Below are 19,925 nucleotides of genomic sequence, written 5' to 3'. Positions count from 1 at the left end.
ATACACTGAGTTCCTTCTGTCAAGTCATTTTTAAACCATTTATGTGCAGGCTGGTCGAGGCCAATTGAGGAAAGCCTCTGAATTAGCAGTGAGTGATCAACAGTATCGAAAGCCTTTGACAGGTCAATGAAGAGGGCAAAATGTTGCCTTTTATCCATACAGTTAACCACATCATTTGTAACTATGGATGCAGCAGTGATAGTGCTATGACCTGGTCTAAAACCCGACTGATATTCATTTTAGAATAGATTTCAAAGACATGAAAGTTCTTAGCTGAGAATTAATCAAGGATTCTAATAATTTAGCGAGGCAATAATGTTTAGAAATAGGCCAATAATTATTTAGTACCAGATATATTATAAAAAAATATGGGTTAATGATTCAGCAATCAGGGATGGATGGCAAAAATGGATCAAGCATATCCGCCCCAGCGGATTTTTCTTATTACCTCAATCTTAAGCACGGCATCTAACACATCACTGTAGTAAATTGTTGAAATTAAAATAAAGATTAACTATGAAGTTGACAGGTTAACCGTTGAGTCAGCTAGAGGCTGATTGACTGACCAGGGTCAATTAAACCACCGTTTAAAAAGCCTGCCGAGATAAAAATGATGATTAATAGCCCCACTTATCCCATTCTTCTCAGTTATGATACCAGAGTAAGACAGACTTTGCTTATGCAGGGACGAAGAGGAATTTGTAAACTTCAGTTAATTTGCTGAAATTTAGAACGATCACCAGCAGAGTGATTCAGAGATCATTCAGAGATGGAGCTGAAAAACCAGAGATGCCAAGAGTGTGCAAAGCTGTCATCAAGGCAAAGGATGGCTACTTTGAAGAATCTCAAATATAAAATATATTATATTATATATATAAAATATAATAGAACGCTTTTTTGGTTAATACATGATTCCATATGTTATTTAATAGTTTTGATCTCTTCCCTATTATTCTACAATTCTACAAAGCAGTAAAAATAAAGAAAAACAATTGAATGAGTTTGTGTGTCCAAACGTTTTCTTAAACGAGATCGTACATCTGTTTCTCAATTGTCTGAAAGATTGCCAGCACATGCAGTCAAGAGCGGAGTAAAGATTAAGTCATTAAAAATGAAAGAATGCTATTCAAAAAGTTATTACGGTGACATTGATAATTTGCTGGCCAAATACCGTCATCTAAAATGCTATGATCGTCACAGCCCTACTCAATACAAAAATGGGTTATTTTCATGTTGATTGGTCCATTAATTAATTCAACAAATCCATGATGAGAAGGGTATAGGGAGGGAGCAGAGAGTCTTCTTTTGTGGAGCTAAATCCCTCTAGATTCCATATCATTTGTAAATGATTACCTTAACCACTCCAACATGAAGTAGGGAGAAATGAGAAATCATCCGCATGGAAAAGATTTTTAGGTTTTGCACTGAAATCTAAAAAAAGAGATTATCAGTAGCCAGAGATGAGACATTACAACTTGTTTAAATGTAATAAGGATGTTAATGAGGGTAATGATTTCATTTTTTTAAAAACTAAAGAAAGACAGCCAGCCAAAGGATTAAACTTTAAGGACGTAGCATTTTCTTTGTCATTTTTCTGGGCCTGAAGTTTCTGTTCAGTACTGTAGCACACTGTAAGCACTTTACACTACATGTGTTGCTGCATATCACTTTGACTGCTACTGTTTCCCTCTTGCAGTTACTGAACAGCAAAGCCAAACTGCTATAAAGATACGTCCCTGATATCCCTTTGGGCAAGGCAGTACTGTAATACATCACTTTTGCTGCCTCAGCAAGGGACCATGAAACCTTCATTTCTACCAGTATCCAACAACAATGGCCAACACACTAGATGTCCAAACCGTACTCTCAGACACACAGACAGCCTGCAGTCATTACTTCAGAAATCTGCATTCAACTAACCTGTTTAAATCCTACCTGTGAACGCTGTGCTCACCGTTGTTTTAGCTGAGGCAAAACAATGGTTGAGCGCAGCGCTCAGTATGGTTTAGCCAGTTTAGCTTTTGACACCAGTCCTCTTTGTTTGCTCTGCTAATGTCCTGAGACCATGTCACTATAAGTTTGAGGACTCTCATTATGATAGTATGTATTATGAATGTCCTCCTTCAGGAAATGTAGCTGATTAGCTCGATCTCTTCTATTGCTATTCCCGATTTACTCAGGTCAGATGTCCCTTAGCTTTATTTCACCTTCTTGCTGAGGTCTAATTAATATTTCAATATTATTATCCTTTTTTTTTTCTTCTTTAGGGCAATGTGACCTTTACTTGTGCTGAGCCGGTCTCCGTCCCAGTGACGTTCACTGGCGCCCAGAGTTTCCTCCAGTTGCCGGGTGCAGCTCTACAGCAGAGAGACGCCGGTGGCGGCGGGGTTGCCTTGGTGGCGGTTGGTGTGGCGATCAGCCTGCAGTTCCGGACCTGGAACAGAGCGGGCCTTCTGTTAACCTTTGACCTCCAGCAGCAGGTGGGGAGCCTGTGGCTCTACCTGAGTGAGACCAGAGTCAGGCTGCAGATACACAAGGCTGGCAGGATCCTACTGGACGTTGTCACAGGTCAGATCAATAGTAACATCTGGTTGACGTTTTATTTTTTGTGTTCCATGTGCTGTTTTTATTTCAGGAAATAACACAGTCTTATTACCCTACATAGCTAATCACTGTAAAAGTAAAACGTCCTTGTTGCGCCCTAAGACTTTGTTATGCGGGAATATTGAGTTATCTGAGAGCAGCTTACTGTTGTGAAACGCTGACTCTTGCACATTGTTGTTGTGTATGTTCTGCCTATAGGGTTTGGTCTGAACGACGGCCAGTGGCATTCAGTAGACCTGACTGCAAGAAGAGGTCGTCTGACCATCACTGTGGATAAAGAGGAAAGCTCCACAGCTCATGCCAGCCCATCTTTCCCTGTGGTGTCAGGAAACAACCTCTTCTTTGGAGGTAAGAGAGAGCAACACACTTACATCAGACATTGGACCCCAAGTTTTTCCTGACTGTGTCACATGACCAGGAAAAACTCTGGGCCCTAAGTGTAAATTCTGTTTGGATTTCCAAGGACTAACCCTAATTGTAGTTAGAAAGGCAAATGTGACTTTGACTACTGTTGGTGCATAAATGTATCAAGATTTGAATTGGACCAGTAGCGTTTGATCTCAGGGCTTAGTGCAAAGAAGCATATAACTGCAGGATCTGTCCTCCTCCAATTTAGCTTCCTTTAGAGCAGTGTTTGTTCTGCTTCTGAGCTGCTCTCTCTGTCCCCCTCTTCTCTCTCCTCTCCTCCTCCTAATCCTCCTCTTCCATCTCTTTAGCTCTTCTCAGTTCTCTCTGTTCTGCTTCTGAGCTGCTCTCTCTGTCCCCCTCTCCTCTCTCCTCTCCTCCTCCTAATCCTCCTGTTCCATCTCTTTAGCTCTTCTCAGTTCTCTCTGTTCTGCTTCTGAGCTGCTCTCTCTGTCCCCCTCTCCTCTCTCCTCTCCTCCTCCTAATCCTCCTCTTCCATCTCTTTAGCTCTTCTCAGTTCTCTCTGTTCTGCTTCTGAGCTGCTCTCTCTGTCCCCCTCTCCTCTCTCCTCTCCTCCTCCCAATCCTCCTGTTCCATCTCTTTAGCTCTTCTCAGTTCTCTCCGTTCTGCTTCTGAGCTGCTCTCTCTGTCCTCCTCTCCTCCTCCTAATCCTCCTCTTCCATCTCTTTAGCTCTTCTCATTTCTCCATCAGTTCAGCTTCTGAGCTGGTCTTTCTGTCCCTCTCCTCGCCTCCTCTCAGCAAAGGCTCTTCAGCAGGCTTGTCATGCCATTTAATTACCTTTAGCCAGCAGTGTAACCAGAGAGCCAAGCAGGCAGGCGGCACCAGCTCAGTGTCCACGGTTTAAACACACTCGAAACTAGGCAGAATAACACTTATGTTCAACACTTGGCCTTGAGCTCGAGTTGCGCTATCTATATATGTTATTTTTTTCTAGACGATCATGAATATACTCTGCTTCGCTACTGTAAGAACAATGTACATTCATATTTGATAGCGCATATCTACGCAATTCTTTATCATGGGGTAATGGCCTTAATTGCCACCTGTCTACTAGGGAATGGCTATTGATTGATGTTTGGTCTAACACAGGTTGCCCGGAGAGCAAGAATAACCAGGAATGCAGAAACCCTTTCAACGTGTTCCAGGGTTGTATGAGACACATCCGTGTGGATAACAATGCTGTGGATCTGATCAAGGTGCAACAGATGCTGATAGGAAACTACAGCGACCTGCAGATTGACATGTGTGGAATCATCGACAGGTCAGTACAATAAACCACTCCCTGGTTGGATTGTTACTAGGGTTTCAAAACTTTCCCAGAAGTCCAGGTTTTCCTGAAAGTCTGGTGGAAGGATTCATAGATTTCCTGTTTATTCCCTGCTGATTGCAGGAATCTTCTAACCGAGATTCTGGAAAACCTAGGCATTTTGGGAAAAGTATCGGCATTTTGTAACCTTAAAAATACTTTTACCAATGCTTTATCTTCCTGGGTTCACACACATACACCCAAACTTGATACAACTTGTACAAGGTACACTGACAAACTGAGTGTGTGGACTATTTGTAGATACTGTATTTGCTAGATGTAGTTCTGTGTTGATTTGAAGATTTTTTTTTTCTTCAATTAAATGTTTAGGTTACAGGTTTGATTTTGCTAGACAGAGAACTCTGTGTGCATTGTGTGCTTGTCACTCGAACTCTTACCTATTAAATCCTAAGATCTTCTCCTCTGCTTCTTTTGATTGTTTTCTCACCTAACTTTAGAAGAAGTGGAACCTTTTTTGAGATGAGATGTGCTATTTTTGACAATACAATTTATTTACAATACAACAGTGGAAAGTGAAAGGGAGAGATTACACCACCATGTTGTGTCACACAGATGAGGAATCAGCAGAAGGTACAGGATGGGTCCCATATGAAATATGGAAATATGGAAATATAGACTTATTGTTCAGTGGAGGCCAGAGTTTGGAAATAAGCACTGTTACGTTCCCTGCAGAATACGATTTGTTACAATTATGTCATTGCTTCGGCTGCCCAGTCAACTTTAAGCTGTAGTTTAGTTTAGAGCGATTGGTTTGTTTCTTATTCCCGTCTCTTCGCTTGTCTTTCTTTGGCTTTACGTTGCTATCCGTTTGTTCAGTATCTCCCATCGCCTTCCTCTTATATTGTCATTGCCGTTATGGCCATTATCATCAAAGTCATCATCATCAATGTCATCATCATTTTTATCCCCCATTATCATTCTTATCATCACCAACCACCCTCATACAAGTCGTCACCATCACTGCAATCACCCCTCCACTATCACCATCTATCCGTATTGTTATTGTGTGCATCCCAAATGGCACCCTTTTCACTATATAGTGCACTACTTCTGACCATAGGCCCTGGCCTGGCCGCATAATAGGGAATAGGGTGGGTGCCATTTGGGATGCAGACATTGTTATCTTCATCTTTGCCAATAGTTCTTCCCGTTATCCACCATCTATTCCAGATCGCATTTGATATGAAAGAGACAGCGAGTCAAAGCCACCAAAGAGCAGAGCTAATGGATTACTGTCGGCTTCCTCCACGCCCAGATAGGAAAACAATTAATGGGACAATTATCTACTCTCCTTGTGGCCATACATACTCTCACACACAAACACACACACACACACAGTTTTAGCTATGTCTGTATGTACTGCTTCTACATAGTCATCAAATAGAGAGAGAAATATCTCCTGCTTCACTGATTTTAATTGAATATCTGCACGTTTGCAAATGTATCCTATTATTTCATTGTCCCCCACAATGAAATCAGGGAGGGGACTGTAAACTAGGGTGAATGATGTATCTTGCCATGGAGATCTGGCATTTACAAAATTTATCTGATCGGCCCAAAGTGTGTGTGTGTGTGTGGGGGGGGGCTGCACTTTTAAGGAATTTACTGTGCATTCAGAAAGTGTTCACACCCCTTGAATTTTTCCACATTTTGTTGTGTTACAGCCTGAATTTAAAATGGAGTAAATTAAGATTATCTCAGTTGCCTAGACACAATACTCGCTTATAAAACAATATACAGTATATTATAGGGATGTGGTAGCCTAGCCTACTGGTGATGTTAAACAGTTGAGATCTGATATGCTGCGTAACGCAAGACGAGACGTAGGCCAATGTCATAGGCCAGGGATGGGCAACTTTGATAGGGGTAGGGGCCACAACAAATCACAACTCATCAGGAGGGGCAGCAGTTGCTTACGTACTGCATACCCAACCAAGTATTCTAAGATTTTCATAAAACAGCCTCACGTATGTGATCTCTCATTTCTGCACCAGGCAAAAGAGTAGGTTTAGGTGTGCTTCAATTACTCATTCAGGGCAGCAGACTGCAGGCGTGTAGAGCTGCCTGAGCGCACCGGAGCTTCGCTCTGCCACTTCTCACCGCGGTGCTTGTTTACTAAAGTTAGATCAAAGCTGAATCAATGTCGTGGAAGATCACGTAACCAAATATACAGTGTTTTTGGAAAGTATTCAGACCCCTTGACTTTTTTCCACATTTTATGTTACAACCTTATTCTAAAATTTTAAGGATTAAAATTTAATTTAAAATGGATTAAACAATTTTCCCCCTCATCAATCTACACACAATAAATACCCCATAATGACAAAGCAAAAACAGGTTTTTAGAAATGTCAGCAAATGTTTAAAAAATATTGCATTTACATAGGTAATCAGACCCTTTACTCAGTACTTTGTTGAAGCACCTTTGTCAGCGATTACAGCCTCGAGTCTTCTTGGATACAGCTTGGCACACCTGTAGTTGGGGAGTTTCTCCCATTCTTCTCTGCAGATCCTCTCAAGCTCTCTCAGGTTGGATGGGGAGCATCACTGCACAGCTATTTTCAGGTCTCTCCAGAGATGTTAGATCGGGTTCAAGTCCGGGCTCTGTCTGGGCCACTCAAGGACATTCAGAGACTTATCCCGAAGCCACTCCTGCGTTGTCTTGCCTGTGTGCCAGTTTTCCTCCAGACCTCATGCTTGACATCCAGGCCAAAGAGCTCAATCTTGGTTTCATCCGACCAGATAATCTTATTTCTCATGTCTGAGAATCCTTTAGGTACCTTTTGGTAAACTCCAAGAGGCTTCCGTCTGGACACTCTACCATAAAGGCCTGATTGGTTGAGTGCTGCAGAGATGGTTGTCCTTCTGGAAGGTTCTCCCATTTCCATAGACAAACTTTGGAGCTCTGTCAGAGTGACCGTCGGGTTCTTGGTCATGTCCCTGACTAAGGCCCTTCTCCCCCGATTGCTCAGTGTGGCCGTGCGGCCAGCTCTAGGAAGAGTCTTGGTGTTTCCAAACTTCTTCCATTTAGAATGATGGAGTCAGTGTGTTCTTGGAGACCTTCAATGCTGCAGAAATCTTTTGGTACCGTTCCCCAGATCTGTGCCTCAACATAATCCTGTCTCGGAGCTCTACAGACAATTCCTTCGTCCTCATGGCTTGGTTTTTCCTCTGACAAGCACTGTAAACTGTGGGACCTTATATAGGCAGGTGTGAGCCTTTCCAAATCATATCCAATCAGTTGAATTTACCATAGGTGGACTCCAATCAAGTTGTAGAAACATCTCAAGGATGATCGATGGAAACAGGAGGCACCTGAGCTCAATTTCGAGTCACATAGCAAAGGGTCTGAATACTTATGTAAATGTAATATATCAGTGGGTTTTTTAAATACATTTGTAACATTTTCTAAAAACCTACTTTGATGTGGAAAATCATTTAACTCTGCAACGTAACGGGTTTAAATACTTTCTGAATGCACTGACAGTCCTTCAGATGATTGTTTACGGCTATTTCAGCCACACCCGTTGCTGACAGGTGTATACAATCGAGCACATAGCCTTGCAATCTCCACAGACAGACAATGGCAGTAGAATGGCCAGTACTGAAGAGCTCAGTGACTGTCAATGTGGCACCGTCATAGGATGCCACCATTCCAGCAAGTCAGTTTGTTAAATTTCTGCCCTGCAAGAGTTTCCCCGGTCAACTGTAAGTGCTGTTATTGTGAGGGGGAAATGTCTAGAAGCAACAACAGCTCAGCTGCGAAGTGGTAGGCCACACAAGCTCACAGAATGCTACCACCGAGTGGTGTAAAGCTCACCACCATTGGAATCTGGAGCAGTGGAAAAGCCTTCTCTGGAGTGATGAATCACGCTTCACCGTCTGGCAGTCTGACAGACGAATCTGAGTTTGAGGATATTAGGAGAGCGCTACCTGCCCCAATGCATAGTGCTAACTGTACAGTTTGGTGGAGGAAGATTACTGGTCTGGGGATGTTTTTCATGGTTCGGGCTAGGCCCCTTAATTCCAGGGAAGGGAAATCTTAACGCTACAACATAAAATGACATTTTAAATGATTCTGTGATTCCAACTTTGTGGCAATAGTTTGGGAAAGGCCCTTTCCTGTTTCAGCATGACAATGCCCCTGTTTACAAAGCGAGGTCCATATAGAAATGGTTTGTTGAGATTGGTGTACTTGACTGGCCTGCACAGAGCCCTGATCTCAATCCCATCGAACACCTTTGGGATGAATTGGAACGCCGACTGCGAGTCAGGCCTAATCGCCCAACATCAGTGCCCGGCCTAACGTATGCTCTTGTGGCTGAATGCAAGCAAGTCCCCGCAGCAATGTTCTTACATTTAGTGGAAAGGTTTCCCAGAGGAGTGGAGGCTGTTATAGCAGCAAAGGGGATACCAACTCCATATTAATGCCCATGATTTTGGAATGAGATGTTTGACGAGCAGGTGTTCACATACAATGGCAACCATGCACAACATACTTGTGTGACTGTGTCTTTTCATATACCACTCAGTGAAATACCTGTACGATAATTATAGTAAGTTGTACTTGGAGAAAATCGGAACTCACTAAAATGAAAAATGGATGGCCCTCCTTTCAGTAAAATATATTTTATCCGACCGTCCCCCAACACTTGAAAAAAAAACAAGTGACCCTCCCCTATACCCAAAGTAATAATTAAACCATAAAGTGGATTCCAGAGAACATGCCTACCATTAACCCTCACTTATAGGACAGACCAGAGCAATTTATATGCTGTTTTATAAATTACATGACAACGTGCAAACATTACATGGCAAAGTGACAATTTGTATAGGGCTTAGAGCCGCTGGCCAGATGGTTGTGGGTTTGCCGACCACCATGGATAAGGGTAGGGGTAAAAAATATCTCCTTTCAAAAAAGCATTGCATGAATCTATCATTGCATTTGTGGGTCTGAGAAGAAGTAGCCTTTTATAAACGCATTATATATCTCCTTGACTATAAAAGGTTGTAACTCAATCTCTGAATGTCATAGAGATGGCCCAAATATATCCCCATATGCATCAGAGTCACGTCTTTCTCGGGTACTTTGTTTACAGCTAAAAGCATTGCGGACTACAGCGCTGTTATAGTTTGCTTTGTATAATCTGCTCCTTTTTTATTCTCTTAAATGGTATACTTACAAGGGGTGCCATTTTGGCATTTTTTTTTTTTAAAAGGTATGGCGTACCCGCACATACCCCCTTCAATTTGAGCCCTGGCTTTAACTTGACACACCAAGCCCTTCACTGACACATAGATATTTAAAGAGTCCATGGGGGGGGTGGAGGAATTGGCTGACATATCTATGGATAGCAGCCTATACTTTTGTCTGTCAAACGGGTAGGCCTACCTCTTATTTCTTAAATAGGAAGAAATCGTCCTCTTGTTGTTAGCAGAGCCTAATTAAAATGAACACTCTTCAAATTAATTACGCCTCCTCTAATTAGCGTCCACGTTCTGTAAACTTCAAACCGTCCCTTATGTGTTAGTAAACAGGCAGTCAGAGAGGGGTTTGGGATTTTCTTTTTTCACTGGACAGAATCACATAGTAAAAACGTTTCCAGCCAGCAGAAATAAAGTTGTCATCTTCTAACTCCATTTAACAGACAATACTGTGGTGTAATGTTAGGGGGGGGGGGTGAAATCATTTATTGATATCCCCAACTTTCTTCTCATTTCAGTGGGACTTATTACATCTGCAGGCGCGTATGTGTGCGTGTTGGCACGTGCGAATGTGCGCATGTTTGTGTGTCAGCTGTAGAGAGACACCGACAACAGTCTAACAGATAGGTAGAAGAAAATGACAAAATGTAATGGTACCGTGCATATCCATCAAATTATATTCAACCATATCTAAATGAGTGCCACACATTTCAGTACTTTATATTAAACATTGTTAGATTCAAACACCAAGGACCGCTTTCCCAGACACAGACTACACTGACAGTGTTGCCTTAAAAGCATTTTCAATGGACCTTCTCAGCTGAGCATGCCTATCAGTCCAGGAAGAAAGCTTAGGCCTGGATTTAATCAGATCGAGCATTAACCAGCGTTGGCTGACATCCGCATAGCAGATGTTTGGCGGTGTTGGAGGTGCAACTGCTGTATGCACGAACATATCGGTGAGCGGCTGCTCTCCTGTGTCACAAACCGCTCCCTTTACTTATTATCCCTACTGCGTTAAAAAAAATATAATGTTTGACAAGCCTGCTGACTAGGTTATATTCTAGAAGTGAATTTCAGGGTGGTGGAAGGGGCAAATTCTGCATAGTCCACACTTTTTTTCTTTAAATCTTGATACATGTGTTCTTGGATCGCTCTACCCCAGTGGTGTCAAAAATACGTCATGCGAAGGGTTCCAATTTGGCCCGCAGGTGGTTTGAGTATTGTTGGGGGGAGGACAAACTCAATATGCTTTAAAATTACTAAAACCAAATCGAAAAAGTATCGAAATGATAATGGACCAGTGGAGGCTCCTCAGAGGAGGAAGGGGAGGACCATCCTCCTCAGTGAATTTCATAAAAATAAAAATAGTGAAACAATAAAAAAGGTAGCCTTTTTACATACAGTTATACTAAATATATTCACGTCACCAAATAATTGATTGATAATCCCCATCAAAAGCCATCATTTTAAGCTGGAGATGTCTGCATTGGATGTGTCTTCCGTCCATTGCATCCGCCGATGTCGCACTTCCGCATCTGCGGTGAAAGGTGACAGAGCTAGAGCAGTGTTTGTCAGAACATGAGATTCCCTGATCCACCTCTACGCAAACGACACCATTTTGTATACTTCTGGCCCTTCCTTGGACACTGTGCTAACTAACCTCCAATCCAAAATCAAATCTAGAATCGGCTTTCTATTTTGCAACAAAGCCTCCTTCACTCACGCCGCCAAACTTACCCTAGTAAAACTGACTATCCTACCGATCCTCGACTTTGGCGATGTCATCTACAAAATAGCTTCCAACACTCTACTCAGCAAACTGGATGCAGTCTATCACAGTGCCATCCGTTTTGTTACCAAATCACCTTATACCACTCACCATTGCGTCCTGTATGCTTTAGTCAGCTGGCCCTTGCTACATATTCGTCGCCAGACCCACTGGCTCCAGGGCATCTATAAGTCTATGCTAGGTAAAGCTCCACCTTATCTCAGTTCACTGGTCACGATAACAACACCCACCCGTAGTGCACGTTACAGCAGGTATATCTCACTGATCATCCCCAAAGCCAACACCCCATTTGGCCACCTTTCCTTCCAGTTCTCTGCTGCCAGTGACTGGAACGAATTGCAAAAATCTCTGAAGTTGGAGACTTTTATTTCCCTCACCAACTTTAAACATCAACTATCTGAGCAGCTAACCGATCACTGCAGCTGTACATAGTCCATCTGTAAATAGCCCACCAAATCTACCTTCCTCATCCCCATACTGTTTTTATTTTATTTACTTTTCTGCTTTTTTGCACACCAGTATCTCTACTTGCACATCATCATCTGCTCATTTATCACACCAGTTTTAATCTGCTAAATTGTAATTATTCGCTCCTATGGACTATTTATTGCCTACCTCCTCATGCCTTTTGCACACATTGTATTTAGACTTTCTTTTCTCTACTGTATCATTGACTTGTTTGTGTTATTGGCTTGTTTATTGTTTACTCCATGTGTAACTCTGTGTTGTTGTCTGTATCACACTGCTTTGCTATGTCTTGGCCAGGTTGCAGTTGCAAATGAGAACTTGTTCTAAACTAGCCTACCTGGTTAATTAAAGGTCAAATAAAATAAAATAAATAACGAAAATGTCTGTACTGTCCAAGCGGTTTGACCTACAAACTTATGACCGCTCTATGGAAAGGGGAGGCTCTCACGAACACGACGGTGGTCTCCATTTTGCTCTACGGCCCCCCACAAGTGTCAGAGGACTCGTCTGATGTCGGTATTGTTGATGTGCCAACTTCTGTTTTATAGCTCACAAACCATTGGGGCTACACGCTAATGTGACCCCACTATGAAAAGGGGATATTCTCACAAAAACGATCTTTTCACTTTTGCTCTATGACCCCCACAGAGAGGACTGATCTGAAGGAAACCAGTACCGGTTTAAAAAAATGAATGGATGTATGAAGGTAGTTTTGTGCCTAGCCATTAAAGGCGTTAAATATGTGTAAAGAAAAAATGTATACAGTACCAGTCAAAAGTTTGGACATACCTACTCATTCAAGGGTTTTTATTTCAATTATTTTATACATTGTAGATTAATTGTGAAGACATCAACACTACAAAATAACACATATGGAATCATGTTAAACAAATCAAAATATATTTGACATTTTTCAAAGTTGCCCCTTTGCCTTGATGACAGCTTTGCACACTCTTGTCATCTCTTAACCAGCTTCATGAGGAATGCTTTTCCAACAGTCTTAAAGGAGTTCCCACATATGCTGAGCACTTGTTGGTTGCTTTTCCTTCACTCTGCGGTCCAACTCATCCCAAACGATCTCAATTGGGTTGAGTTTGGGTGATTATGGAGGGCATCACTCTCCTTGGTCAAATAGCCCTTACACAGCCTGGAGGTCTGTTTTGAGTCCTTTTCCTGCTGAAAAACAAATGATACTCCCACTAAGTGCAAACCAGATGGGATGGCGTATCGTTTCAGAATGCTGTGGTAGCCATGCTGGTTAAGTGTGCCTTGAATTCTAAATAAATAACTGACAGTGTCACCAAAAAAGCACCATCACACCACCTCCATGCTTCACAGTGGGAACCACCCATGCAGAGATCATCCGTTCACCTACTCTGCGTCTCACAATGACAGAGGTTGCAACCAAAAATCTCAAATTTGGACTCATCAGACCAAAGGACAGACTTCCACCGGTCTAATGTCCAATGCTTGTGTTTCTTGGCCCAAGCAAGTCTCTTCTTGTTATTGGTGTCCTTTAGTAGTGATTTCTATACAGCAATTTTACCATGAAGGCCTGATTCACGTAGTCTCCTCTGAACAGTTGATGTTGAAATATGTCTGTTGTTTGAACTCTCTGAAGTATTTATTTGGGCTGCAATCTGAGGGGCAGTTAACCCTAACCTTAATAAACTTATCCTCTGCAGCAGAGGCAACTCTGGGTCTTCTTTTCCTGTGGCGGTCCTCATGAGAACCGGTTTCCCCATAGCTCTTGATGGTTTTTGCGACTGCACTTGAAGAAACTTTCAAAGTTCTTGACATTTTCCGGATTGACTGTAATTTCTCTTTGCTTATTTGAGCTGTTCTTGCCATAATATGGACTTGGTCTTTTACCAAATGTATATCACCGCTAGCTTGTCACAGCACAACTGATTGGCTCAAACGCATTAAGAAGGAAAGAAATTCCACAAATGGACTCTTAAGGAAGGAATTATACAATGATCAAATGGATCATGCTGTTTGTATGTGGCTGCTTTGAAAGTGAACTCTGTTTGCGTGTGATCAGGGGTGTATTCATTCTGCTGATTCTGTTGAAAAACGTTTCTTAAACGGAACGAAACAGGGATAAACATTCCCGAATTTGCCCAATAGAAACTCTCGCTTGCAACTTTTGGACTAATGATTACACCCTAGATCAGCTAGATGCAGGCAAGAGTGTGCATGACGGTAATGAATGTGTCACTGTCTGTCACCTTGATTACTCAAATTTTCTTATCGAACTGTGTCCCTACGTTGTTAACTTTCATTTGTAGGCTACGTTGAAGCAACCTCATCATGGGTATAGGGAAAATTTGAGTATCATGTAGTAGCCTAAACCTATCGAGGTTATATTGACCTTGGTAATTGAAATTTGAATGACAGCCACCCAATATGCTGTAATGGAAATAAGGCCATGCTCATCTTAAACAGCCCCGACCGCCACTGTAATGGGCCTATATTTATACCGTTTCTTGACTGTCCAGTTATCTAATAATCACTGGACAGTCAGGGAGCATAGAAAATTCCAAAGACAAGGAATAGAGGACACTTCTTTGCAAGGAAATATAAGCAATTGTCAGTTCGGCCCTCCCGGGACCTTATTGAAGACCGAATGCTGCTCCCAGGGCAAAATGAGTATGACACTCCTGCTCTACCCCCTACCGCTGTTACGTAATTTCAGTCTCTCCACAATGTAAATATGAATGCCTGTGTGATGCTGTTGCTCTGCTGCTTGTCAGGAAGGATGAAGAAATGAATACGAGAAAAGGGGAGTAGCGATAGTGTGTGTGTGTGTGTTTGTGTGAGAGAGGGGAAGGGGGAGAGGGAGAGGGAGTTAATTTGTGTGTGTGTGTGTGTGTGTGTGTGTGTGTGTGTGTGTGTGTGTGTGTGTGTGTGTGTGTGTGTGTGTGTGTGTGTGTGTGTGTGTGTGTGTGTGTGTGTGTGTGTGTGTGTGTGTGTGTGTGTGTGTGTGTGTGTGTCTGCAATTTATGCCTGCATGTGGAAGCTAGAGGGGGAGCGCTGTTTTTAGCTGACTCCATGTCCCTTTGGTCTGTGTGACACCTTTGCGTGTTGAAAGTGCTCCTTCGATAAATTAACAGGCATAAACAGAGCATAGAGTATATACTGAAATAATGGAGTCAATGTTGACATGTCAGGCAGGCATGCGGCACACACCATTACTTTAAGACACAGAGCGTGCGTGTGTGAGTGTGTGCGTGCGTGTGTGTGTGTGCATGACAAAGGGAATAAGGCAGTAGCACAAAGCTGGTAGCTAAGCCTGATGAGTGGATAGGGGAATTGAATAATTTATAATGCACAGATTTTAGTCTGCGCTCTCTCTAGGTTTGCAAGCTACCTAAATCTATAAAAAGATCCAGTTTCTCAGGAACAGAGAACAGGCACGATCGGGTCCATAGCCACCTCGCCTTATGCAGTAAGAATTGGAGATGTGTTGATGTCACTAATATACACTGCAAACATATATTTATCTGAAGATCTTAATCACCATAATGATTACCATTCTGGTAAATTTTCCAGATTTCCACCCCATCATTGTCTCACTTAATTGTATTTATTATGTAGTGAAAATTACTTCCACTCTTACCGATTACTAGTTAATTGCCTATAATTCCCCATAGCATTCGCTCGTATTGCCATTCATGTATATTACTTCACCCCCTGCAGAGCTGCTTTTGTTTTGTTTTCCCATTGGCTCCGCAGCAGAGGTTACTGCATTGTATAACCAGGTTATCTATGGCTGCTGTGGGTTTTGGATGAAATTTGCTGTATCCACACAGTGGTGGAAAAAGTTCCCAATTTTCATGCTTGAGTAAAAGTAAAGATAACTGAATAGAAAATGACTAAAGTAAAAGTGAAAGTCACCCAGTGAAATATTTATTGAGTAAAAGTCTAAAAGTAGTTGGTTTTAAATATACTTTAAGTATCAAAAGTAAATGTAATTGCTCAAATATAATATCAAAGTAAAAGTAAAAGTATAAATCACTCCACATTCCTTATATTAAACAAACCAGACGGGATAATTAAAAAATATATATTATTTAAGGATAGCCAGGGGCACACTCATACACTCAGACATAATTTACAAGCAAAGCATTTGTGTTTAGTCCGTCAGATCAGAGGCATTAGGGATGACTAGGGATATTCTCTTCAGAAGTGTGTGAATTTGACAATTTTCCTGTCCTGCTAAGCATTCGAAATGTAACGAGTACTTATGGGTGTCAGGGAAAATGTATGGAGTATAAAGTACATCATTTTCTTTTTGAATGTAGTGAAGTAAAAGTTGTCATAGATGTAAAGAACGGATACCCCAAAAACGATTTAAGTCTTTTTACTTAGGTGCTTTACACCACTGTCCTTACAACAAAAAGACATGAAAGAATCACATGAAAAAAACCACATGATTTTCGGACACAGCACAGATTGATGGGTACATTTCCTGTTTTGGTCCTATGAGAACACTCGCAATGGCCACAAGTCCACCCATTACCCCATCATTGACTTGAATAGGGACACCTGTTCTATTCATTCTATTTCTATGGCAGCACATGCAGTCAGGAACGAAAGAAAGGAAAAAATATTTGTCAAAACATAGATATCTTTTATTACGGAGACCGCAGCCATTTGGCTGTCAAATTATCGTCACCCCAATTTGAACTCAGGTCTGGCTGTATTTTGCCGCATCGAGGAGTGTTGGACCAGTGAGTTTGGCCTGTCAGCTTCCAGAGATCACACCCCAGGTTGCACCACGATCTCACCCTTAATATGCATTTACATTTTCTTGAATTAGCAAATTAGAGCAGATGGCGCTAACAAACTATATAGACTTCCTGTATTTTGTTTCAATCAAAGCACATTCTGCCTTGTGGTGCATGCTGTTTAGTTTTGGATGCATTATATAAAAATATTTGTTTACTTTTCAGCTAACCATCCTTAAATCTCATTAAATAAATGTTTTGGTGTAACAGTAACGTTATACTATCCTATTACAATGCATTCGGAAAGTATTCAAACCCCTTGACTTCTTCCACATTTTGTTACATTACCTTATTCTAAAATGTATTAAATAGTTTTGTTCCCCTCATGAATCTGCACACAATACCCCATAATGACGAAGCAAAAACAGGTTTGCAAAAACAAGCGTCACGTCTGGAGGAAACCTGGCACCATCCCAACGGTGAAGCATGGTGGTGGCAGCATCATGCTGTGGGGATGTTTTTCAGCGGCAGGGACTGGCAGACTACTCAGGATCTATAGAAAGATGAATGGAGCAAAGTACAGAGAGATACTTGATGAAAACCTGCTCCATAGCGCTCAGGACCTCAGACTAGAGTTCACCTTCCAACAGGACAATGACACTAAGCACACAGCCAAGACAATGCAGGATTGGCTTCGGGATAAGTCTCTGAATGTCCTTGAGTGGCCCTGCCAGAGCCCGGACTTGAACCCGATCAAACATCTCTGGAGAGACCTGAAAATAGCTGTGCAACGACGCTCCCCTTCCAATCTGACAGAGCTTCAGAGGATCTGCAGAGAAGAATGGGAGAAACTCCCCAAATACAGGTGTGCCAAGATTGTAGTGTCATACCCAAAAAGACTTGAGGCTGTAATCGCTGACGAAAACCTGTTTTTGCTCCTGTCATTATGGGGTATTTATTGTGTGTAGATTGATACATGGGGAAAAAATGGTTTCATCCATTTTAGATTAAGGCTGTAGCGGTACAAAATGTGGACAAAAGTCAACGCGTCTGAATACTTTCCGAAAGCACTGTATATTTGGTTATGTGATGTAGAATGCTAATTCATCCTTATTTGATCTTCCAAGACATTGATTCAGCTTTGATCTAACTTTCGTAAACAAGCACCATTGTGAGAAGTGGCAGAGCGAAGCTCCGGTGCGCTCAGGCAGCACTACACGCCTGCAGTTTGCTGCCCTTTAGGAGCAATTGAAACACATCTAGCCTACTCTTTTGCCTCATGCAAAATTTGGTGATGCAGAAATGAGAGACCACATACATCTGTGGATCTTTATGAAAATCTTGGAGTTTTGGGGTGGTTATGCAGACCCGGAAGCAACTGCTGCCCCTCATAATGAGTTCTGATTTATTTATTTATTTTCTATCAAAGTTGCCCATCCCTGGCCTATGACATTGGCCTACGTCTCATCTTGCGCTGCGCAGAATATCAGATCGCAACAACGATTGGAGTGTTTAACATCACCAGCAGGCTAGGGTGTCACAGTCATTAGCGCAAAATACAGGTCGGAATGTCTGACTTTAATACTGGGCAAATTAAATCAACCTTTTTTTTCTTATTTAGTGGTGTTTGAATGTGTTGATAAAGTGCTGGACATGATTGTTTGACTGGGACAAAGGGCCAATTTCGGGACTATCCCGCATAATCCTTGACATGGGCTCACTCTACCTGTCTCCTTCAGGGCCCTTGACAGGCTCAGCAGCCTCTTGAAGACAAACTACAGTTCAGACACCAGTGAATGATGACTAGGAAAACAACACGGTAGCCTACACTGTTGTTTCTCCCGGCCTGCTGTGCCTGTCTCTCAGCTGGTGACTTTTCCGCCCTGTGACACAACTCTATTTGTGACCTCTCTGTGATTGGGGTCACGATGCAAGAGGCTTAGCCTGCCGAGGGCTGGGCTGGAGGTGGCATCAGAGCCAGGGAGAGAGGGGGTTATAAGTAGCAGAGGGTGCCTAGCTGTGCCAACCTCCTGTCACCCTGTCTGTGAGCTACTGTGGCATACTGTCCTGGAGCAGGTTCTCTCTCTCTCCCACTTCCCAGAAGGGGATACAAATATATACTTTCTCGGTTCCCATCACACTGTTTAGGGGAATGAGGTTATTTACTTTGTAGCTCGTTGAAGTCCTTTGTAGGACATTCTAGCTAACTTTTCTCTTTAAGGTTCTTTACCATGGGGTTCAGTGACATGGCTGTGAACTGTAATGACTTGGAGTCACGTTGAGTACAGTTGGATGGACACAGCGCGTGATGATATACATTGCAACGATATACACCAGCCAAGTGTCTCTTTGTATTGGATAAATCAGCCAGACCCCGTTCTTTCAGCATCAGACCCCGCTCTTGTCTTGCAGATGAAGACAGACACCCCTAACCCCATTCCCACTTTCCAAATACATTTCAACAAACTCCTCAACCCCTGGCACCGTTCTATCATAGGGTGTTTTATCTGCTGTACCCATCACTCTTCACATTCCATACACGTTTAATTGCAACATTTAACAACACAACAGCGCCTCTTCAACCTCAGGAGGCTGAAGAAATTTGGCTTGGCCCCCTGAGCAACGGCCTGTTCACCCCGCTACCATCTAGAAGGCGGAGACAGTACAGGTGCATCATAGCTGGGACCAAGAGACTGATAAACAGGTTGTATCCCCAGGCAACAGCTGGCCTCCACCTGGTACCCTGCCCTGATCCTTACACACTGTCCCTAGCCGGTCACCACCCGGTACTCTACCCTGCACCTTAGAGATTGTTCGCCTAAGTTCATAGAGTCATTGAACACTTGTCATTTTAATAATGTTTACATACTGTTCTACCCTCTTCATATGTATAGTATATACTGTATTCTAACCATGGCTCATCCTACTACTACTATATACAGTATATATATTCCGGACTCTTTCTATTACGGCTCACTGATATTGCTTCATTTCTTGTATTTTTTTCTTCTTTTAACTTTTCGGATTATACTATATGTGTTTTGTTATTTTTAGGTATTACTGCACTGGTGGAGCATAAGCATCTGCAAATTGGTGTATGTGTAAGTCTATGTAAACTTTGATTTGAGTTTGATTTGTTTGTGAACCGGGCATTGTCAGCCCTGTGTTGTGACACCATTCCTTCATATGATTCTGACTTGACAGCTATCATTCAGTCAGTGATGGTTGGGACAGACAGGTGTATGCGCGTGTCTGTGTGTCTGACTGTCTCCAAGTCTCAGAGCTCCGAGCAGTTGACCACCTGAACCCACAATGTCATAAAGGGACTGTTATTAGCAAGAGAATGTTACCTGCCTGCAGGCATTTACAT

The 19,925-nt window shown here is 42.3% G+C and overlaps 1 protein-coding gene across 2 annotated transcripts in view; it reads left to right on the top strand.

Annotated features, from left to right (window-relative positions):
• LOC118387883 (contactin-associated protein-like 4) overlaps nt 1–19,925 on the top strand; it is a 187,578-nt gene that overhangs the window by 105,922 nt on the left and 61,731 nt on the right. For both annotated transcript variants that reach the window (XM_035776694.2, XM_035776693.2), the window contains exons 8-10: nt 2,268–2,568; nt 2,803–2,952; nt 4,121–4,292. In XM_035776694.2, the coding sequence (XP_035632587.1) occupies nt 2,268–2,568; nt 2,803–2,952; nt 4,121–4,292 (623 nt within the window). The remainder of the gene's footprint in view (nt 1–2,267; nt 2,569–2,802; nt 2,953–4,120; nt 4,293–19,925) is intronic.

This window comes from Oncorhynchus keta, chromosome 9 (genome assembly GCF_023373465.1).
Source record: "Oncorhynchus keta strain PuntledgeMale-10-30-2019 chromosome 9, Oket_V2, whole genome shotgun sequence".
Taxonomy (NCBI): Eukaryota; Metazoa; Chordata; class Actinopteri; order Salmoniformes; family Salmonidae; genus Oncorhynchus; species Oncorhynchus keta.
Note: the sequence above shows the minus strand (reverse complement) of the source record. Positions and strands in the feature narration are given on the sequence as shown.